At 44.0% G+C, this 23,970-nt stretch overlaps 1 protein-coding gene across 2 annotated transcripts in view; it reads right to left on the reverse strand.

Moving 5' to 3' along the window:
- The window catches only part of DNAH9 (dynein axonemal heavy chain 9), a 377,141-nt gene that overhangs the window by 335,229 nt on the left and 17,942 nt on the right, over nucleotides 1–23,970 (reverse strand). Inside the window, exons 5-9 of one of the 2 annotated variants that reach the window (XM_016932363.4) lie at nucleotides 19,358–19,569; nucleotides 17,199–17,432; nucleotides 7,388–7,555; nucleotides 4,195–4,311; nucleotides 133–283 (exon numbers count right to left, since the gene is read on the reverse strand). In XM_016932363.4, coding sequence (XP_016787852.3) covers nucleotides 133–283; nucleotides 4,195–4,311; nucleotides 7,388–7,555; nucleotides 17,199–17,432; nucleotides 19,358–19,569 — 882 coding nt within the window. The remainder of the gene's footprint in view (nucleotides 1–132; nucleotides 284–4,194; nucleotides 4,312–7,387; nucleotides 7,556–17,198; nucleotides 17,433–19,357; nucleotides 19,570–23,970) is intronic. The other variant, XM_063799007.1, reaches the window with a different exon arrangement.

The following is a 23,970-nucleotide window of genomic DNA, read 5'->3' on the forward strand; positions in this document are numbered from 1 at the left end:
CAAGAAGGTTGTGCTTGCTCTTTTTTGAGAATGTATGGATCCATACGTGGACATTTAACAAATACAAGAGGAATGAGTTGCTTCTTTCCAGTAACAGAATGTCCCCATTAAAATCCCCTTTAACCAGCCTACCAAGTTCTGCTTCCTCCTGGACATGCTGACTGTAGATCATCCTCACTGCATCCAGATCTTTGTTGAACATTTGGATGAGGACCAGGTATTTATCAGATGTATCCCTCGCTACCAGCGGTCTTTCAAGGAGGTTTCCTGCTATGTCTAGCAGCTGTAGGGAAGGTGGAGGAAAAAGAGGAAAAAAATCACAGATTAAACCTTTCCATGGTCATACAAATCCAGTGTTCTGGTTTTCCTTTATATGCCTACCAATGTAAGAAGAGTGAACAGTGTTATTGTGGAGCTGGACCTGTAATTATTCATATGTGGATGATATTCATAGTCTTTCTCTTCTCCTTTGCTTCTAACAGAGAATTCCTGTCTGCCGAGTTACCCACCCCCAGCTCTACTTGGCATAAGAATCTGGATAAACCAATAAACAAAGGGATAACTAAAGATCCCAGAAAGGTTAAGCTGAACTACATAATTAAGACCTGGAACAGGCCAGGCGCGGTGGCTCATGCCTGTAATCTCAGCACTTTGGGAGGCCCAGGTGGGTGGATCACGAGGTCAGGAGTTCAAGACCAGCCTGGCCAAGATGGTGAAACCCCGTCTCTACTAAAAATACAAAAATTAGCTGGGTGTGGTGGCGGGTGCCTGTAATCCCAGCTACTCAGGAGGCTGAGGCAGGGAATTGCCTGAATCTGGGAGGCGGAGTTTGCAGTGAGCCAAGATGCCAAGATTGTGCCATTGCACTCCAGCCTGGGCGACAGAGTGAGACTCTGTCAAAAAAAAAAAAAAAAAAAAAAAGAACCTAGAATAGAAAGAAGGTAATGATGGAAAAGAAAAAGAAGCTAAGTTGGCTGGATGTTGGGGAGAATTTGAAGGGCAAAAATTTGAGAATGGGAACAAGGAAATAGTTTCTGGGAGCAGGTGCCGTGAGAATGGCAGTGATGCTGACCTTTCTCTGAAGATGTGTTCCTGTGCATTCAGACTGCCCTAACCCCTCAGTGTTTCCTGGAGCAGCAAAATCAAGATGTGAAATGCTTTTAATTACTTTCTGGCTCCTAGACTGTGTTTCTTCCATTGTGATGCTTTTCTGAGATGAGGCCATGTAGGACTCCAGTTATATTTAGGATATACCAATACACTGCTTCTAAACGTGCCTTCCATGATAACCTCTCATCTCCACCTAGCACTTGAAGTCAGGGGGTGACGAAGTACAGCAGTGGGCAGCCAAATCTGCCCAAAACTGCTCAGTGCATGGTTTTTGCATTTCAAAAAAGAATTAAAAAATTAAAAAGAGGGCCGGGCACTCTGGCTCATGCCTATAATCCCAGTACTTTGGAAGGACGAGGCAGGCACATCACTTGAGGCCAGGAGTTCAAGACTAGCCTGGCCAATGTGGCAAAACCCCTGTCTCTACTAAAAATACAAAAAAAAAAAAAAAAAATTAGCGAGGCATGGTGGCGTGTGCCTGTAATCCCAGCTACTCGAGAGGCTGAGGCATGAGAATGACTTGAACCCAGAAGGCATAGGTTGCAGTGAGTTGAGATTGCACCACTGCACTCCAGCCTAGGCAACAGAGCAAGACTCTGTCTCAAAAATAAATAAATAAAAATAATAAATAATAAAATGAAAAAGAGTATGTGACAGAAAACACACGTACCCATAGTCTAAAATATTTATTCTCTGACCTTTTGTAGAAAAAAATGTGGAACCCTTGCTTTAAGTCAACGAACATGAGAAACACGATATAAAATTACATCCACATGTCCTAAAACTGGAAGCTGAACAGTCTGCATTTGTCTAAGACCTTATGCTCTTTATCCTACCTCCTTATTTCAGGTTGGGCCATTTTTTTGCTTCACTGGCATCCCAATCCTGGAGGGAGTGCAAGCTCTAGGAGCTGATTGGCATCAGCTCACAATCTTAGATGGCTCCTAGAAGTCTGAGGCGTCCAGGCCATGTTATGCAGAATGACCAGGTATGGAGAAAAGCCAAATATGGGGTCCTTGGCCAGATGTTTTCCAGGTCTGACAGTTTGACTGGATTTCCTTAATGATTCCAAGGCACTCTAAGGACTCTGTAAAGGTGCTAAAAAGCCTTCCATTGGGGAGGATCTAGGGTCACACTTTCTTTCACAAAACAATCACCCAGATCTCTGGAGACAGTAAAAAGTAGCTCTGCCTCAATGGAAGCATAAGAGAGCAGACTCTTCCGAGTTCTGTGGCTCCCATCTTCTGTTGAGGAAGTACAGGTGTGTGCACGGAGGGACCACCATGGCCAACCTGCACCGTCTGTTCACAGTCCTTGGCCTGGATGTACTCATGGATTCATGTCCACTGAGGGGCCACCTAGTAGTTGGATGATCTTACAGCAGCAACAGGGGATCTAGAGTCAGGTACTCTCTCTGGTCCCTACTCCCCAGCCTTGAAAAAGTTCTTCTCTGCATGAGCTTATGTCAATTGGAGATTTTGCTTTTGCTTGGGGATGAAGGAAGGGTTTTAGTTTCTTGTTGGTGAGATCACCAAAAAGAGAGAAACAAAGTAGGCAGAAGGGATCGGAGGGTTATGGTTTTCCTACTAGTTCCCAAGGGCTGGGCTGGAAGCTCAGCTGAGAAGAAGAGTCAAGGTCAGAAGATAAATAATCTGCTTTTATGAGCCCTCTGAAACTCTGGGTACAAGCAGTGCTGCTTCAGTAGAGGGAAGGTCTCCCTCTACTTCTGTCCAGAACCCATAAAATTTCAAGGATTGGAATTCTGGAACCCAAAGAGGCATGCCCTTAGCACACACAGACATGTTTTCATGGTGGGGACCATCAGAAGAAAAGCAATGGCAAGACTCCTTCAAGCACTTTTCTTGGCAGATAAAATTTAAAGGGGGTCTGTAGACATGTAGAAGATGTTGTGATTTCAAAGACTTCAAAGTGGCTTGAGAATACTTGTGAGGCATCCCTTGAAGACTCCTGAACATCTCTGGTAGAAAGGGATCTATGTGATGTGTAGGTCTGGGCATCCTTAGTGCACGAATGGAGTTTCAGCCCCACAAGTTGCCTGAGCAGCAGAGTTTCAATCATCCCTGATAGTTAATAGCATACATGATCATTTTGTAGACACATGCAAGCCCTTTCTTTGGAATTGGTTCAAATGCTTGGAGAGGGGAATCTCAAAAGGCTTCCAATGTGAATTATGGTATTGATTAAAGGCTACATGTATATGTATGGTCAATGGCTAATGGAGCCTGCCGCATTTGGGTTACCAAATACTCTAGAATAGCACAGATCCATCCATCCAGGGTTTAAGCCTCTTCTACAATTGTCCCACCCATCACAGATCCTGTGTCTGAACATTTTCAGTGCCCAGAAACTGAACTACTTGCTAAAGAAGTCCATTTCATCTTAAACAGCTTTGACAGAAATCTCTTTCCTCTACTGAACCACAATGTGACTTCTTGTAACTTCTACCAACTACTGGAACCCTTAAAGCTTTACAGAATAAGCCTCTTGATTGCTTGGTGGAAGACATATCATGCTCCACTGAGTCTTCATGTCTCACGATGCAGCGTTCTCAGCTGTGCAGCCATTTACCTACGCATCATCTACGCCTTGTCCTAAACCTTCTCCTCCATACACTTTGTACTACCTGATCTGAGCGTGATATGATAAGAGCACAAATCTTCTTATTCCAGTTATCGATGCCTGAAACCTATCAATCATTACCTGGGAGGTGGTTTGCTCCAGATTGAATCAACCTAGCAGCCATGGTTAAATAGCCATGGTATTGCATGGTCACGCTTTCCCTACTGCTAAAGGTGTGGCACCTAAAGAGATCACCGCAGAAATTCTTCTTAAAAGTATTTTTACATTGTCACATTTTCAGGAAAGCATAAGTAATTAGCCTGAGAATCCCAATTCTGCACACTTTCTTGATATAAGAAGGATTCCCATATCCTTCTCTATTAGATTAATAAGAATAATTAATAGTTGCAGGAACAGAACAGTTGGAAAGGTATCCATATCATCCTCTGATGAGGGCCAGGGGAGTATCCAGGACCGAGTGGCTCCTGCCCCATTTACACAAACCTTAAAGGCATGCTCCAAGCCAGGTGCATCATCAAAAGCTTGAATAAAGATAGTCCCCAATCTTTGGTCAAGATCTTCTACTTTCTGGTTAAATTCAGAGACGTCATTTTCAAAGTCCTGAAGAGACACCATATATATATAAGGAAAATGTAATTTTCTGTAAGCCAAGAGACACCATATATATATAAGGAAAATGTAATTTTCTGTAAGCCAACCCCACTATGCTCCTCACAGCTAACTTTTGTGTTTGAACTTTTGTGTTTATACCAAAGAATTATTTTAATTTTCTGAAATTCACCATGGCATGACTTAATTTTTAGCCATGTAGAGTTACCCTGTGGTTGCAGCATTTTTACCTAGAGGGTTCCAGCAAGATGGTGAAATGAATTAGATGTGAGTTTGGTGTTCTTCCACCCTTTCCATGCTCCTCCGTTCTGCTTCCTGAAGCCCCTTCTCTCTCACTCATAACACCAGCTCACATAATCCTGAAAACCACCGCAGCATCAACAGCCCCAGCAATGGGGCTATTTCAACTTTACCACCCACTTTCTTTCCTTCCCCAAGTCAGAATTCTGTTTTTCCATTGTCAGCAAACTAATCTAGCCATTAGGAGGAAAGAAAGCTAATTAAACTAATACAAACTATTTCTTCTAAATCCTTCTTAATTGGTTAAGACAGCAACTAGCCTTGTTCTTAAGATTGCCAAATTTAGCAAATAAAACTACGAGGCACTCAGTTAAATTGGAATTTCAGGTAAACAAGAATTTTTTTTTTTTTAGTATGTCCAAATTAGTGTAGTTTATCTGGCAACCCTAATGTATTTCTCTTAGCACATAGCAATTTTCAGAGAAACGTTGGTCACGCCAATCTCTAATTTGTGGAATTATTTGTTATTATTGCTTTGTAACAGTAACGCATGTGTGTGTGAAAAAAAGGGTATGAAAAAATAGTCTAGTTCTACTTCCCAAACATGATGACATTTTGGCATGTTTCTTCTTAGTTTTTAGTTTTTTCTCTGGGCAAAATCCTTGGGATTATGCTTTGTTTTACTGTATTGTAAGGTAGCAAATACATTGTATATAGCCTGCTTTGTGGTCTGGTTTTTTTTTTTTTTTTTTTTTTTTTTTTGAGACAGAGTCTCACTCTGTCACCCAGGCTGGAGTGCAGTGGCACAATCTTGGCTCACTGCAACCTCTGCCTCCGGGGTTCAAGCCTCCTGCCTCAGCCTCCCAAGTAACTGGGATTACAGGTGTGCACCACCACGCCCAGCTATTTTTTTGTATTTTTAATTGAGACGGGGTTTCACTGTGTTAGCCAGGATAGTCTACGGTCCACCTTTTTTGGGTCTACTTTTGACTAATAGAATTCTTAGAAGGTAGAACCTTCCTGGGTCTGGCCAACTAAGATTCCCCTGGATGTCTGAAGGTGCTCAGAGCAGATTCCTGCCCTGATTTCTTTCTCCTTTTCCCGCACACACTCTTAAAATTCCTTCTCCAGTAATTCTGCCATTCCTTTTTCTGGGAATTCCATTCTCTGTTTTCATACTGGCCCTTTTTCTTCTTTTTTTCTCCCATGCATGTGGACTTACGGGTCGAGGCTTTCCTGGGGCTACAGGTGAGATGCGGGCTCTTTGTTCCTGTCCTGGAAAATGCTTCTCTGGTCCTTTCATTATCCTATGTGTTCTGTTAGGAACCAGGTTCAGATCAGAAAACCCAGGCTGTGGCTTCACTTATACCTCCCCAAGTCACTAATAAAATTCTGTCCAGGTGTGCCTGTTCTTCCCTTAGCAGTTTTTGCCCGAAGCTTAAAACATTTTTCCCCCTCAGTTTTATTAAGTTATAATTGACAAATAAAAATTGTATACATATAAGATATACAACTTGATATTTTGATACATGTATACACTGTGAAATGATCACCACAATCAAGCTAATCAACATATTCATCACCTCACACAGTTACCATTTGCTTTTTGTGTGCGTGGTGAGAACACTTAGGATCTACCCTTTTGGCAAATTTCAAGTACGCAATACAGTTTTTCTTTTCTTAAAATTATTTTACTGTAAGTTCTGGGATACATGTGCAGAACGTGCAGGTTTGTTACATAGGTATACATGTGCCATGGTGGTTTGCTACAACTATCAATCCGTCATCTAGGTTTTAAGCCCCGCATGCATCAGGTATTTGTCCTAATGCTCTCCCTCCCCTTGTCCCCCAACCCCTGACAGGTCCCAGTGTGTGTTATTTCCCTCCCTGTGTCCATGTGTTCTCATTGTTCAACTCCCACTTATGAGTGAGACAGCAAAGCAATACAGTTTTTTGTTTGTTTGTTTGTTTGTTTGTTTGAGACAGAGTCTCCTTCTATCGCCAGGCTGGAGCACAGTGGCGCGATCTCGGCTCACTGCAACCTCCGTCTCACGGGTTCAAGCGATTCTCCTGCCTCAGCCTCCTGAGTAGCTGGGACTACAGGCGCCCGCCATCACGCCTGGCTACTTTCTATATTTTTAGCAGAGACGGGGTTTCACCATGTTGGCCAGGATGGTCTCCATCTCTTGACCTCATGATCTGCCTGCCTTGTCCTCCCAAAGTGCTGGGATTACAGGCGTGAGCCACCGCACCTGGCCCGCAATACAGTATTGTTAACCGTCTTCACCATGTTGTACATTAGAGCTCCAGAAATTATTTATCGTGCATAACTGAAACTTTATACTCTTTGACCACCACCTCCCCATTTCCCTCTCCCCCAGCCCCTGGCAGCCACCATTCCACTCTGCTTCTATGACTTTGACTATTTCAGATGCCTCATATAGTTGAGACCATGCAACATTTGTCTTTCTGGGTCTGGCTTCTTTCACTGAGCTTAAAACGTTTGAAGCCACAGGGTGGCCACCGCCTCCACTGTCGTGTCATACCCACTTTAGCATCTCTGAAACCCTGGTGTCATTAGTCTGGAGCAGTTAACAGTTGGAAGAGGCCTCCTTGATCTTTCTTCCAACACAAAGAATAATTAGAATCTTTCTCTTGGCACAAGGAATAATAATTTCTCCTAACACAAAGGATAATTAGCAAAACCACTGGGACCACAGAGCCAAAGGAAATACACAGGGAAAATGCAAGTAAATACCTAGACCCTACAGATGAGAGGCATCCGGGACAGAGGCAGAGCTGGCGATTCAGCCCTTCCCAACCCTACCGTGCTTTGGAGGTACAGGCAGTCGGAGGAGGATCCTGAGAGAAGCCTGTACATCTCTTGAAATTCCTCATGCATTTGCTGGACCTGCTGACTCAGAGCATTCCCTCTGACGCCGCTGAACTCCACCTTTCCCAGTTTGTGGAAATCCAGGGCCGTCTTCAGAAGACCCTATGGGGACAATTCACAAAAGAGTTAAAATCATTCTCAGCAAACTATCGCAAGGACAAAAAAACCAAACACTGCATGTTCTCACTCATAGGTGGGAATTGAACAATGAGAACACATGGACACAGGGTGGTAACATCACACACTGGGGACTGTTGTGAGGTGGGGGGAGGGGGGAGGGATAGCATTAGGAGATATACCTAATGCTAAATGACAAGTTAATGGGTGCAGCACACCAACATGGCACATGTATACATATGTAACAAACCTGCACGTTGTGCACATGTACCCTAAAACTTAAAGTATAAAAAAAAAAGAAGTAAAAAAAAAAAAAAGAGTTAAAATCATCATCATGATCATAACAGCAGTGAATGAGAAAAGTTGGAAACCATGGGGGCGGTGGTTGCTTAGGAAATTGTGAAGCCTGATTAGTTTCATAACCTTATTATTAGATTGGGCTGGTAAAAATAACTCTTGGTTAAACTCGATAACAAAGCAAAGAGAAAGTATGGTCAAATAAAATTCACTTAAACCAAAATAAATATATACATACATAAATAAGTGAAATGTATGCTTCCACCTCTCTATGTCTTTGTGGTCTTTAACAAATAATAAAATGTAATAATAATAAAACTATTTATATAATTGGTAGCTTTATCGCTGATTTCTCTAAAATAGCTCATTTCAAATGGATCATGTTATCCAGTTCTAGAATGACAGCAATCCTAAGGGATGTTGACGGAAAAACAGAGCTGCAAAATCGTCCTGAAGACATGCCCAGAGGGTGACACCGGCCTTCTTTGCAACTTGTCTGCCAAGCAAACACATCTCCTGCAGGGCGCCCTCGCTGGGCGTGCATAGGATGTTACACCCTGCTGCCAGCCAGGTGGCGGTGAGTAGTTATTTACCAGCTCTGTGCTGCACTTCTTCATCTGCTGCAGAATAATAACAACACCTTGTAGCATGATGCTGAGTGCTAAGTCAGTTAACTCAAGCCTGGGATTTAGGCCAGGCCTGCACACACAGTATCATCGCTGTTATTAATGTGGCAGTGTCCCAGGTGTGCTTGAGATCCAATGACAGGTGGACGGCACAACCCAGAAGCCTTGGGGAGGATCCCCTCCTGAGTCCACGGAAGCTGCCTCACCTCCGATAGGATTGGAGCTTCCTCCTGAGCACATCTAGCAGGACAGATTGAATTTATCTCTTGTGAGTACCTAAAAATCACAAAACCTCCAAACCAAGATATGGTTCTTGTCATGACTTCCAATTTGTGTGCACATTCCTTAGGCAGGAAAGAGGACAGTAAAAGTTCCCTTTGTGTCATTTTGGCCAACATTTGGTGTGGACTGTGGGAGGGATCCTCTGCTCTGGAGGTTTAAGGGGTGCACCATGACACCGATGCTGTAAAATCCAGCAGGTCCTGGTACCACTGCAGGAAATCTCACTGCCCATGGCTGCTGCTATGGGTGACCCATCAGGCTAGCACAGGCTGCCTGGCTCCTTTTTCCTGCTGGGACACACCAACTCCAGCAGCAGTGACAGAGGCACTGGGAAATGGGGACAATGGCTGACTTTCCCTGCTTGGCAAGGAGGGTACCCACGCGGATTTGGGCAGCCATCTAACAAGCCTGTTTTTGCTCAGCTATGTATGTTTGGGCATGGCTAGTGGGAAGCAGCTGAAGTGGGAGGGGAGAGAAGAGGGAAGACACCAGCCAAGGCAGGGAAGACAGATGCCAAAACCAGGGATGGACTTTTGCCACTAATGGTGGGAAAAGTGGCAGTCTTTCTTCAAAAATAGATTCAACTTGATATACTGGGAAGAAAACCGAAATGAATTTTATGGAAATGAAATTGACTTCAGTAGTAATTCAAGTCTCTCGTAAAGTGCTTAGTTGTAATCGGTTTTATAGGGAGAGTCATACTTGTGCTGTGAAATGCAACCTTGGTACTCATTCTTCATAATTCTGTGGATGTCAATTTCAATTTCTAGGAAATACTTCGTACCATTTTAAAAGGTAGATGCATTGTGATATGTTTGATTACATCAGAAACCCAGATGATAATTTTGTTAGACTGTTTTATTTCTCAAGAATACTTAAAGCATGGTCTAGGGAGGTGACAGGAAGGTGTTTGATCTTCAATTTATCCTAGATATTAGCGAAATATTTATTTAACTATTCTACTTTTGGAGAAAGTCTGGTCACTTAAAAAGATAGATACTTACATTGTTTTATGTAACAACACACACATGGTGGACAACAGATTTATCTGGGGCTCAACTCAAGGTCTTAGGCCTTTCCTCACCCTTCTGTGGAAAGAGATCCACCCATCCAGCTTTCCCCCAGACTCTGTATCCCCTTCTTCTGCTTATTCAGAGCGCTTATCACACTCTGGAATTATATTATTTGGCATTATATTATACTATTTGCTTATTTTCTGTCCAGTAAGTTGTAAATGCCCCAAAGGTACCTTGGTATTTCCAGTGCCTGGAAGAGTCCCTGACCCTGAACACATATTGTTGAGTGAAGGAATGTATGCTGTTTGTTCTTTGACTTGCCTATAATACTTCCAGAAAAAAAAGCAGCAAGGTGATAGAGGAGCTAGGAACCCTGACATCTGAAGAGCAGTTGGTGAAAAAAAATAGACAAGAGAAGAGAATTATAAGGAAGGACATTTCAATGTCCATAGGACCCTGGTCAAGTGCAAGGGGGAACCTTCCCTGGTGCTACAGTGAGGGCAGAATGAAGGCAAATGAGTGAATGGGACAAAGAAGTAGATGTGACCTCACCATACAGGTTGAACTTATTACATTGCTGATACGGGATCATTTCGACCTAAAAAATGGCCATTTCCTGTGGTTTCACTTAATAAAAAACCATCTAATGCTGTAGAATGGGCTACAAAGAGAGGGAGTGAGCTCTCCATCGCTGAACGGGTTTTAATAAGTTTGATGTTGGAGGCATAGCAGAAAAGATTTCTGAAGCAGCTAGGAAATTGTCTTACAACTATAGACACCAGACTTATGGCATTGACCATGGCTATATCTTTGATTAGCCTTAAATCTTTGATTTAAGAATCAAAATAATTTGATTCTTAAATTATGTAAATGTAAGTTCTTTTCATTGTTTATTTAAAAGTTCTCACAAAACAGAAAAAGGCAATTTAAATCAATAAGAAGTTTAAATGATATTTTTTAAATATCTATTTTTATTCATCACAGTACTAAACACGAAATTCATCATGTTATACACTGGTGAAATATCCACTTCAGAGACACAACATATGGCATTGTGGAAAGAGCCTAGGATCTAGGGCCAGAACAAACAAACAAAAAACCCTGAGTTTATGCAACTCTGGTTCCATCATTTACTAGCTATGTGGCTTAAAGCAAGACACCTAACTTTTCTAAGCCTCACTTTCCTAACCTGTAGATGGGAACAATAACACTTAAGTTGCTGTGAAGTTACCAAGTTTATGGAAGGTTCCCTGTAGGACTTCACTAAAAGGCAGCCACTATAATTAACCATGATCATTCTGATGTCATTAGATCGGGTTAATGGATATTATATGTGTAATGGGGTACAGAGGGGACATTTGGGTGCTTCTTTCAAGACAGAACAAGGAACACTGGGGTACCAGGCTGCTTATTGGACTGATCAGGTTCTATTCTTATGAAAAAACTGTGCAGCACTTAATGGTGGTGGCAGGTGGCAGGGATGTGGGGAGGATTCAATATGTGCTCTGGCCCCTGAGATGAAGAATCAAAACCAGGGGTAATAGCAAGACTTGCCAACAGCAACCCCCTTCTCAAAGGAGAGGCCACACTGCCCATCTTAAAAGAAGAATCTTGGGAATTCATTAAGGGAGAGCACAAAGCAGATGTTCATAGATGAAAATCTCAAAAGGTCATTTGGAAAAAGACTGTTTTCTTTACCTTTTGACCGCCACCGACCTTATGTGGCTAATGGTCTCCTATGTGACCACATATTCAAGCCGGGCTAAAAGGGAAGATACCCAATTAGGCTCAGAATGAAAGGAGGCTGCAGAGTGGCTGGAGATGGTAGAAAGAGCAAAAGGAAACGCGGTGTGGATATTAGGTCAGCTTATTACCTATGTACCTGCTAATCACTTCGCATAAAGTCTCAGCAGGAAATCATTTTGTCTCCAAATGAATCACAGCTTTATAGCAGTTTTATAATAAAGGAAATGAGAGTTCTCTCCAAGGTGCTTACTGCATTGTTTGGAGGGAAGAGGCTGCAGGCAGAAACTCAAACAGGGGATCTGCAGAATCTACAACTCTATGACACAAAAATGAACTCGGTGTGTGTGTGTGTGTGCACTGATGCATCAAGCAGGAAGGCAGGATGAAAGAAGGAATCAAGAGGCAACCCAACAACTCTTTTTCTCTTTGAACTTTGATGGCTCATTCAAATTGCAAAGATTTTATATACTTCTGGGATTTTCTTAGTAAGTCATAAAGTCAAATAAGATCCTTTCATGAAATGGGAATTATAATTGTACCTGAGTAACTTACTTTGATATAAAGACCTAGAAATTGTATGGCAAAAATTGAGTGTACAAAAGTAGAACAGAGTGTATAAGGGCAGAATAAAACCACAAAACCAGTTTGGGATCCTCAAACCAGGAAAGTGGGAGGAAAGAAAGAAGGAAGGAAGGGAGAAAAGGACGGAAGGAGGGAAACAGACCTTCACAACTCCCTATAGGATATCAAAGTTTGGTGCAAAGACAGTACTTGGAACCAGCTGTCCCCCTGGGTACAAATCTCAGCTACACCTCTCCAACCTGTGTAACTATGGGTGAGTTCATTTATGTATCAGATTTAGTTATGCTCATTTGTTAAAGAAAAGATACTGATACCCAGTTCTTTTCTTTTCTTTTTTTTGAGATGGAGTCTTGCTCTGTTGCCCAGGCTGGAGTGCAGTGGCACGATCTTGGCTCACTATATCCTCTGCCTCCCAGGTTCCAGCGATTCTCCTGCCTCAGCCTCCTGGGTGGCTGGGATTACACGGGTATGCCACCATGCCCGGCTAATTTTTGTATTTTTAGTAGAGACAGGGTTTCACCATGTTGGCCAGGCTTGTCTCAAACTCCTGACCTCAGGTGATCCCACCACCTCGGCCTCCCAAAGTGTTGGGATTACAGGCATAAGCCACTGCACCCGGCCCCAGTTCTTAAGATGATTGCAAGGATACAGGCTCTGGCATGGGATAGGTTCTTGAAACACGTTAATTTTTTAGTTTCCTATTCCTCGTTCTTCCCTCCACAAGGGTTAAATCTCTAAGAGATTACCTGTATCATGGTTGTGATAAGAAGGCAGAGGAGAATGGTGGTATCCTGAAAATGCAATTACTCTGCTTACTGCAGATACCGAAAAATACTGGGCAATGTATACCCCTTCTTCCAAGCCAGCCCCACCTCTGGCATTTAGCAGGCACCCAGAGAGGAAGAGTGGATCTGCACAACAAAATTCTCTTGTGCAAAAAGAGTGAAAGAATAAAAAAGCAACTCACATCAGAGAAATGAAATCTGGGAGAATTGTGGGGATTAAAAACCAGCCCTTCACACTCTAACCCGTGACGAGAGCATGCAGAGAGATAAACACATTGGTGTTTCGTGTATTTATTAATTGCAGCTACCATCATCTCAGTGGCCATAGATTGTATTAGAATAGAAGATGAATAAGGCTAAGTTCATGATAATTCTTACTGGAGAGGAGCAGATTAATCCCATTTCAATCAGGCATCGATCACAGAGATACACAGAATACTAACTAAAGGCCTACATGAAATATGCCAGAGGACAGTCGATAGTCCCGTGTTCCACTGCACAGACTCAGGAGGCAAGAGCTGGGGGAGGAGGAAGATGGCAAAAGGCAAGGGCGATGCATTTAAGCAGACATTTGGGAGATTAAAAATAAAAGAGGGGAGGAAATATGAGGAAAGGGGGCAAGGAGTAGCCGTGGGAAGATGAAAACACATGGAAATTCAGGGCAAACAAAGAGGTCAGGGAAGTTAGAAAATAGAGAAGGAGAACAAAGTGAAAGGGGGACCAAGTGAAAAGGGAGGAAGAATTAGACAAAGGGAAAGAGAGGGAAACACAGTCAAGAAAAGAAATGCTGGCCGGGCACGGTGGCTCACGCCTGTAATCCCAGCACTTTGGGAGGCCAAGCTGGGTGGATCTCCTGAGGTTGGGAGTTCAAGACCAGCCTGACCAACACAGAAAGACCCTGTCTCTACTAAAAATACAAAAATGAACCAGGCATGGTGGCACATGCCTGTAATCCCAGCTACTTGGGAGGCTGAGGCAGGAGAATCGCTTGAACCCAGGAGGCAGAGGTTGTGGTGAGCCGAGATTGTGCCACTGCACTCCAGCCTGGGCAACAAGAGCGAAACTCCATCTCGAGAAAAAAAAAAAAAAAAAGAAAAAGAAAAGAAAAGAAAAGGAGCAGCTGGGCACAGGAGCAAAGCAGCTAACCAGAGCCAAGGACAGAACGACACGTAAGAGAAGGAGAGGCAGCAAGGCAGGGAGCTTGGTGACACTCATGTCATCTTCTAATTAAATAGGGGCAACTGCTTTTTATGCACCTGTGCCCTTGATTCAGAAAGCAGCAGCAGCCTGAGAAAGGACTTATTGTGAGAGTAATGACACTAGGGAGGCTGGTGGCCATCACTGCTTATATTTACTGAACATATCCTGCAGATTAGGCACCCTGATGTTAGAATAGCTGTCTATATGCAAAGTCAAATCATTAGCATGTGTGCACAGGGCCTGGGGTCATGCTCTGCTACCATTCCCAGGGCCATCTGCAGGGCTGGAGCATCTGCAAACATGGCCGCTGCCAGGCAGTGATGGAAATTCGTTCTTCGTGGTCAGCCCAGGCCAGGCATGGGCTGGGGCTGGAGTGTCCCTCACCTCTCACTAAACAGCAGCAAAGGAATTGGTGGTGGATATGAGAGGAATACAGAGTGCAGGAGGAGTGAAGGGCTGTACATCAACCATGATGGAAACGGCTGAGGGAAAAAGAGGCATTTAGGATAAAGCTAGATAATCAATTATTTATAGTCTCTGTGATCCTGATGAAGGGTTTAAGGTGCGCCTTTCATAAGATCTAGCTTCTGGCTTTCTCTCTCACGCATTTTCTCTCTTTATGCCCTTCCCATCTTTGTTTTCCCTGGCAAATTCCCACTCCAGTTTCACAACTGATTTTCTCTTGCGTTCCCACTTTTTGTCAAAGTCCTGCTGGGCTAGAGACCCCTCTTTCTTGCTCCCAGTAACACATCAATCTCACTTTTTTTTTTTTTTTGAGACGGAGTCTCGCTCTGTCCCCAGGCTGGAGTGCAGTGGCGCGATCTCAGCTCACTGCAAGCTCTGCCTCCCGGGTTCAAGTGATTCTCCTGCCTCAGCCTCCTGAGTAGCTGAGACTACAGGTGCACGTCACCACACCAGGCTAGTTTTTTTTTTTTTTTTTTTTTTTTGTATTTTTAGTAGAGACGGGGTTTCACCATGTTGGTCAGGCTTGTCTCAAACTCCTGACCTTGTGATCCACCTGCCTCAGCCTCCTAAAGTGCTAGGATTACAGGCGTGAGCCACCGCGCCCAGCCCAATCTCACTTTTCTGATGGCAGTCAGTATATCCCACTTTCCTGATTCTGTGTCTTTCCTCCCGGATCTCCTCCTTTAGTCTGTCTTCCTTCTCCTGCAGTGGCTGCAGGTCCACCAGCCTCTTACAGGAAAATCGCATTTCAGTCGTCTTTGTATCTCAGTTCCTAGCTCCGTGCCTGGCACATGGTGATGCTGAGCCAATACTTTCTGAACTGATAACAGATCCAATCTTACGTTCTCCTGTCCTTGTCCTCCCATGGTTTGCTCTGTTCATCATGGCTTCCTCCCAGCATAGCTCTCTTCCGTCCAAACCTGCTCATGACAGCTGGGAATATGATTCTTGTTCCTTCCCTGTCCCTCTGGCTCTTGTCTTTTTTTTTTTTTTTTTTTTTTTGGGATGGAGTCTCGCCCTGTCTCCCAGGCTGGAGTGCAATGGCGCCATCTCGGCTCACTGCAACCTCTACCTCCCAAGTTCAAACGATTCTCCTGCCTCAGCCTCCCGAGTAGCTGGGACTACAGGCGCCCGCCACCACACCCGGCTAATTTTTGTATTTTTAGTAGAGGCGGGGTTTCACCATGTTGGCCAGGCTGATCATGAACTCCTGAACTTGTGATTCGCCTGCCTCGGCCTCCCAAACGGCTGGGATTACAGGGGAGAGCCACCGTGCCTGGCCTCTTGTCTTAATCTTAAACTCAACCCTGAATTTCTCAAATCCGTTTAAGTCTGTATTTCATTTTATTAGGCCCATTACCCTCCCTTCCAAGTCCAATCAGCAAACACATAGCTGTAAAATGTTGAGAGACCTGTTAAACATATTAAGTTTTGAGAATTGAAACAATCCAAAGAAATAGTATCATGACTTCTCACCGTAGTACTTCACCTAAAATCCATATTTATTTTTAAATAATTGAGGGAAAGACATAACTTTGAGCATAAGTCATGTTTCTTTTGCACAGGGACTCATTCGTTTTGGACTTTGGGGAGCTGCCTTGGAGATTGAGGAGTGGAGGAGGAGAAGTTCAAAGCAGCCAGCTTTGCGGGAATGGTTATAGCCCAGCCAAGGTTTGCTCAGTGTCAATCTTTCTAGGCAGAGTTTATTTGAAACCCAGTTCAAAGGCTACGGGCAATTTGCAAACCAATTGAACTAGTTCATTGATTCCTTGGGCCTTCTTCCTAAATGGGTCTATGATCAGGATTTCCTAAACTTCTACTATAACCACTATTATGTGATGTGATGGTCAATCCAAATGACAACTATTTATTAAAACTTCTTTTTTTTTTTTTTTTTTTTTGAGACAGAGTCTCGTTCTGTCACCCAGGCTGGAGTGCAATGGTGTGATCGTGGCTCACTGAAACCTCTGCCTTCCGAGTTCAAGAAATTCTCTGCCTCGGCCTCCCGAGTAGCTGGGATTACAGGCGTGTGCCACCACACCTGGCTAATTTTTGTATTTTTAGTAGAGACAGGATTTCGCCATGTTGACCAGACTGGTCTCGAACTCCTGACCTCATGATCCACCTGCCTCGGCCTCCCCAAATGCTGGGATTTACAGGCATGAGCCACCGCATGCCTGGCCCTTGTTTGTTTTTTTGAGACAAGGTCTGGCTCCTGTTGCCTAGGCTAGAGTGCAGTGGCACAATTTCGACTCACTGCAACCTCTGCCTCCTATGCTCAAGCCATCCTCCCACCTCAGCCTCCCGAGTAGCTGGGACTACAGGTGCACACCACACCTGGCTATTTTGTTGTTGTATTTTTTGTAGAGAAGGCGTTTTGCCATGTTGGCCCGGCTGGTTTTAAACTCCTGGGCTCAAGCAATCCACCCGCCTTTGCCTCCCAAAGTGCTAGTGGGATTACAGGCATGAGCCACTGTGACTGGCCAATTGAACCTTTATTATGGATTATTCCAGCTGATGGAGGGTTGGCTATGAGGTTGTGTTGTGCATTTTCCTATTCCACTTTTTGGACCCCTGGACTGCTTCTTTCTGTCTGGGGCTGGCAGCCTGAGGTGAGGTGCGCACTCACCTCCACCACGTGCAGTCGTCCCAGGAAGCCATCCAATCGCACAAAGACCAAAGAAGACTGGAAATCCCATTCCTTGACTTCCTGGTTCTCTTTGAAGTAAGTGTGGAGATTCTCCCTTCTGTCCTGAAACTCTTGCTTGAAGAAGCTCAAAGTGTCTGAGACCACTTGCAGTTTTCTCTGACTTTCTTCTACCTCACTTCTCAGCAGGTCTTCTGGGCTGAGATAATTAGAGGCCTGGTATACAAACAGATTAGTATCACTGAGCAGGTGCAGACATCCTGTAACTTTGCAACACCAACTCTGAACTGAATCATTGCCCCAGTAATATTTTTCATGAGGATAATAGAGGAAACATCTGACCTCGCTTTCCGTTCCACATGTGGACTGCGACCTGGGTTTCGGCCAAATAGTCTTAGTCACTGAAGCTACAGTGATTGGCTCAGGAATGGGCAAGTAGCCAGGGACAAGGAAACACAATGAGACTTTGTTGGGCTAGCTGGGGCTGGAGCAGGTGCCCTTTCCCAGGTATTCTTTTGTGACTTATTGGCTTTCAGTAGTAAAGTAATTTGAATGCAAGAATTATTTGGACCATAATTATTTTTCTGTCTCGAAGAAGCTTACACCTGGAAAACTGAAAAGCTGGAGCTGTAGCGACAGCCACCTTCACCACAACAGGGTGGGTCCCTGGGTCTGGCTGACATCATCTAAGGCCACATTGCAAGTCGGGGCTGAAGCCAGCCTTACCTTGGACTTTCAAGGTACATGAGCCAATATGTTTTCTTTTTTTGCTCCTACTTTTGGTTTCGGTTTTCTTACACTTTCAACCAAAAGAGTTCTGGCTGATAAACATGGAGTAATGGAAAGGCACTAGCCTAGGAGGAGTCAAACAGCCTGGGTTGGGGTCCTGGTTTGGGTGTCTTTGGGCAAGTCAGTTAACCTCCTTGAACAGTAGCCCACATCTTTAAATAATATAATAAATAATAAGACCTTCCCTGCCCACCTTGCAGGGTTTATTTGATGATTGATGGAAATCATGAATGTAACAGTATTTTGCAGCCTGCAAAATGTTAGTTATTCTTAGTTACTTATTAAGCTTGTTCGTTATTTTCTCAGAGAACAGCTCCTTAGAAGAAAAGGAAACTGGTTTGGAGAGATCACCCAAACCTCCTTAAGCCCTCTAGTTCTTTTTTTTTTTTTTGAGATGGAGTCTCGCTCTGTCGCCAAGCTGGAGTGCAGTGGCACAATCTTCGCTCACTGCAACTTCTGCCTCCCGGGTTCAAGCGATTCTCCTGCCTCAGCCTCCCAAGTAGCTGGGACTACAGGCGTGCACCAACACGCCCAGCTAATTTTTGTATTTTTAGTAGAGACGGGGTTTCACCATGTTGGCCAGGATGGTCTCGATCTCTTGACCTCGTGATCTGCCCGCCTCAGCCTCCCAAAATGCTGGGATTACAGGCGTGAGCCACCGTGCCCGGCCCTCTAGTTCTTTTTTAAGATACACTCCTCAAGGTTTACGCTGCCCTGGTTTGTGCTACAAGGGTCCCTAAGGAGGAGGAGCATGAAGTGCATAATCTAAGAAGCTGCTTCTCAATAGCTTATGGGTACCAGGTTCTTACCATGTGCAGGGCACATGCATGATCACATGGAAGCCTCAAATCACCCAGCAACCCAAAAAGAGATATGGCTTCTTGTTTTCACCATTGTACAGTGGAGGAGAGTGAGGCACAGAACAGGAAGTGACTTGTCCTGGCACACAAGTGGTATGCTGGCTGCCAAATGGCAAAGCCAGGGATTGGTACAGCATCGCCTGACTCTACCTGACATCAGAGGCTGCACTCTTTACTGCTTAGGCTTTGCTGCTGACTCATTACCAGTCCTTCTTCATAGATCATTAAGGAGGTTGAAATTCACCACCCCTACTTATCCCCTCTTAGGCAGAGGGGAAAGGAAGACAGCATGGCTCAGGTGTTCTAATATTACTGACAATGTCTTTGTAAATTATTGGCTTCTGAGAGTAAAATACTGTAATTCAAGTGTAAGAACTCTTTGGGACATAATTATTTCCCCGCCCAGAAAAAAGGACACTTGTCTCTTCTCTCCTGTGACTAGATGCCAACCAGCCCCCGGGAGCAGTTGCTGGGCATCCCGGGGCAGCCCACCTGCTGGATGAGAAGGTTGCAGATCTCCTGGAGCAGCACAGTCAGCCTCCCCGGGGAGCGGTAGGACTTGCATGTGGCCCAAATCAGACAGACCACGTGGAGCAGGGGCCGCAGCCGGGGCTTCACCTCCGGAAATTCTGCATTCTCCAGAGCTTCCAGGTGGCGCTGGAGCGGTATCAGGTGCACATGGATGTCCTGTGCCTCTGCTAGAGCTGGAAGGAATTGGAGATGGTCAGCATTCCCATCTGGAGCCTAATACCCACCTGGTGGAGCCCTAGTCCCTGGGAAGTAAAAGACCTGCAAAACAACAAGCAGAGAGAAGGCTGGTTCCAGAAAACTTCCTAGCTCTTATGAGGAAATATGGAAACTGGAGAGCCCTGAACAACTAGGATAATGATCTGAAGAGTTCTGTCTTGTAACATTCCTCTAAATGGACTTTTCCCTGGCCCTCCCAGCCTCCATCTGGTGCTTGGTGGGTAGTAAATATTTGCCAATTACTTTGCTGCTATCTCTGAGACAATACAAGTTTTAGAATCAGAAAGACTTTCCTTCAAATGCTGGCCGAGACGCTTGGCAATTGTATGACTTTGGGCACGTGTAACCTCTCTGAGCCTCAAAAATAGGCGGAGCTGTAATGAGTTTAAAGGGTCCTTGTGAAGGCTGAAGGTAGTTCAATAGGAATCTTTATAAACAACTAGCACAGTGCTTGGACCAATGCAGGTGTTTGATAAATGGTGGTGGCTCTGATGAATATTCACTAATAAAGAATCTTGCTGAGCACTTATAAAGAAGTCACAGATGTGTGATGTTCCCCACCCTGTGTCCAAGTGGACCCATTGTTCAATTCCCACCTATGAGTGAGCACATGTATACATATGAAACAAAGCTGTACGTTGAGCACATGTACCCTAGAACTTAAAGTATAATTTTTTTAAAAAAGTCACAGAGCATAGAGACATAACATAGTTGGGTTATGGCAAGGTTCTGCTGGTTTTCAAAGCCAGGAAAATCTCTTACCATCTCCTCTGAATACAACCAAGGAAAGAAAGGGGCCTTTAACCAGTCGTCTTGTGGTGACTGACACGGGAAACTAGGAAATCCAGCAGCACTGGATGCTAATATCTGCATAGCAACTTAGAGGGAATGCAAAAGGGCATTGGACAAACTAAACTGGAAGGGCGAGTTTACAAAGGCTGGTTCTGTCCTGGGCAGATAATCAGGTGGTATCACATGAGAGCAGGTGGTCTTAGGTTACAGTATGTGGATGAAGCTCTGCATTCATCCTAAAGGGAACTCAAAATACACACTATTTAGGAAGCAGTTTCAATATGCCGGGAATTGTTCTACTTACTATCTATGAGATATTTACCATCTCACAGAAAGCCCTGCAAGCCAGCTTTAGTACTTCATACTTTAGTACTTTATAAGTGAAGAAATTAAGGTCTGAATAACTTTCCTAGGGCCCTCCCACGAAACAACCAATCCTGTCCAGCTAAGGAAAAGGAAGACGACCCAGAGTTTATTACATTGAACCCTTGGCTTCACGGAGGCTCACCATACACAAAAATATGTTGATGTGTATGTTTGTACTTTATATCCCAAATAAGGTTGTGGAAAGCAGTATGTGAATCGAATTTTTTGCAAAGTCAGATGTCACAGTAAATTGATTAGGGCAGGGATTCTCAAGTGGAGGAGCTGATGGTGAGTATTAGAACCTCTGTGTTGGGGTGGGGGATTTCAGAATCCAACAGTCATTCTAATGAGCGCACGCTCTTGCTTCCGTAAGTGCTGAGAGAAAAGAGGCTGAGACTATCATGCTATAGGAGCTTTCTCTTTATGATACCCTGTTTTGAAATCTTTTTAAAAATCACAATCTCTTTTAATTATACTAATTAGCATTGCCTTGATTTTTAAGAGCACAATACTTGAGAAAAGGGTTGGCCATCCAACCCAGGATGCAATACCCTTGGATGACAAGGCATATGAAGAGAGAGAGAGAGAGCTGGGCTCATACCTTTTTTTTTTCTTTTGGGGTGGGGATGGAGTCTCACTCTGTCACCCAGGCTGGAGTGCAGTGGTGCGATCTTGGCTCACTGCAACCTCTGCCTCCTTGGTTTAGTCTATTCTCCTGCCTCGGCCTCCCTAGTAGCTGGGATTACAGACATGCACCACCATGTCTGCCTAATTTTTGTATTTTGAGTAGAGACGGGGTTTCACCATGTTGGCCAGGCTGGTCTCAAACTCCTGACCTCAAGTGATCTGCCCGCCTCAGCCTCCCAAAGTGCTGGGATTGCAGGTGTGAGCCACTGTGCCCAGCCGAGCTCATACCTTTTTAAAGAATGTAAATACAAACAGCAAAGTGCATAGTGATCTCCAGTGGTTTGCAGGAAAGTCTTTAACAACAGGCTCTTTGAGGACAAACACGTTTATTTGTAGCATCTACCAATTTCTATGGTATAAATATTCCCAGTATTCCTACCATGTCCATTTCTAGGCTACCAATTTGACTTCGCTGAGTGCTGCTTGGGAGAATGGGGGTGCAAGGTTTAAAACAATGCATATAGCAGCCCTTCACGAGCCACAGCAAACCAGTGTGCACTGGCTCCAGACAGCCCTTCTTTGTGTGCCTTCTTTCGCACACGTATCTACCTACACACATCCTTAATTGCTGCTATGTGAATGTGTCCCCTCCAAAATTCAGGTGTTGAAATTTAATGGCCAATGTGATGGTGTTAAGAGTTGGTGCCTTTAAGAGGCCACTGGGCCATGAGAGCTTCTCCCTCATGAATGGGATTAAGGCCCTCATCAAAGAGGCTTCACATAGAGTTTGGCTGGCTTGCCCTTCCACCGTCTATCAGGTAAGGACACAGAGTTCCTCTCCTCTGGAGGATGCAGCAACAAGGCGCCATCTTGGAAGCAGAGGCCAGGCCCTCACCGGACACCCAACCTGCCAGTGCCTTGATCTCGAACTTCTCAGCCTCAAGAACTATGAGAAATAAATTTCTGCTCTTTATAAATTACCCAGGCTGTGGTATTCTGTTAAAGCAGCACAAATGGACTCAGAAACTTGGCAACCAGGTTGTACCACGCCTATCCTGTGCAAGAAAGGAAAACTCTCTAATTAGTCTTTATTGCCCTTGTTCTTCCTTCTCAAGGGGACTGTTGCTTTCCTGTTTTCCAAGATTATTTACTGCTCAGTCAATACTACTTCATACAATCGTGTTCCTGCATATTTTCCTCCATCCTTTTAACCTCCTTTTTTCTTCTCACTGTTTTCTAATTCATATCCACCAATCCAGAAATATTTCTTTTCCTCTCCTTCTTTCCAATTCATCAGTAGGTCAATAAACGACCCTGACCATGCCTAATAAGAATAATGCACATAGTATATCTATTTAGGATAAAAAAAAAGATGCTCTGAAATTCAGCTACAAATGAGAAAATCAGTCACCAGCTTAGAAGATCCTGCCAAATTTTCTGACCAAGTCTCTACCTAACTCTTCTAATCAAATTTTCTTCCATCATCGACACTGAGTTTCATATTTAAAGAATTTCTCTTTTTATGGTAGTGTTTATCTGGCACTATTGTAATGGTATCTTTTTTAAAAAAAATTCATTGCCGGCATATACTCTACTGCAAATAACTTTTTGAAGCTCGCCTGGGGAAGTGAATCTTATAACTATTAATTCATATGAATAATTATAGTCTATTGATCTACTAATGTGAAAAGTATATTTGGGGCACTAAATAACAAACTCATAATATATTTTTACTACATCTTTTTCGGAGCTCCAAATTTCAGGCATTCACATATGTCCTTTGCATGTCTTCTACATATGTATAATCTGTAGCACTCTATTGCTTACTTCATATTTTTCTCTACATTGACTCCCAATTTAACCTAACTAAATTAGACAACATGAAAACTGTAAATCACTACCATAAGTGGAAAGCTGGTATCACTTGCGAAAACCAGGGCTAATAACCTTTAACAATTTTTTTTTTTTTTTTTTAATTTTAGACGGAGTCTCGGTCTGTCACTAGGCTGGAGTGCGGTGACGCGATCTCGACTCACTGCAACCTCTGCCTCCCAGGTTCAAGTGATTCTTCTGCCTCAGCCTCCCAATTAGCTGGGACTACGCCCGGCTAATTTTTTGTATTTTTTGTAGAGATGAGGTTTCAACGTGTTAGCCAGGATTGTCTCAATCTCCTGACCTCGTGATCTGTCCGCCTCGGCCTCCCAAAGTGCTGGGATCACAGGTGTGAGCCACTGTGCCAAGCCCCTGTAACATATTTTTTTTAAAAAACTTTCCCCTAGTCATTTCTGACATCAGTAGGGATACGCATACCACTTCTGGGGACACCTGTCTCCTGGAAGTGTAAACTGGGAACAAAAGTTGATTCCTCGGGAATACAGAATCTCTCAGCAAAGCAGTAAGCTGGAGCCTCAAGAGACACTTGGTCCCAAGCCAGCCAAACGTGCTGGCAGAGCTGCCTCTGCAATGAGGATTCAGGGTCAGGGAGGACCTCAGAGACTAACAACTTATGCCAGTTCTGCTCTCTGACGTAGCTCATGTTGGAAACTAACACCTGGACTTTTCTTCCTTTAGCT

The sequence above is a fragment of the Pan troglodytes genome, chromosome 19 (genome assembly GCF_028858775.2).
Source record: "Pan troglodytes isolate AG18354 chromosome 19, NHGRI_mPanTro3-v2.0_pri, whole genome shotgun sequence".
Taxonomy (NCBI): domain Eukaryota; kingdom Metazoa; phylum Chordata; class Mammalia; order Primates; family Hominidae; genus Pan; species Pan troglodytes.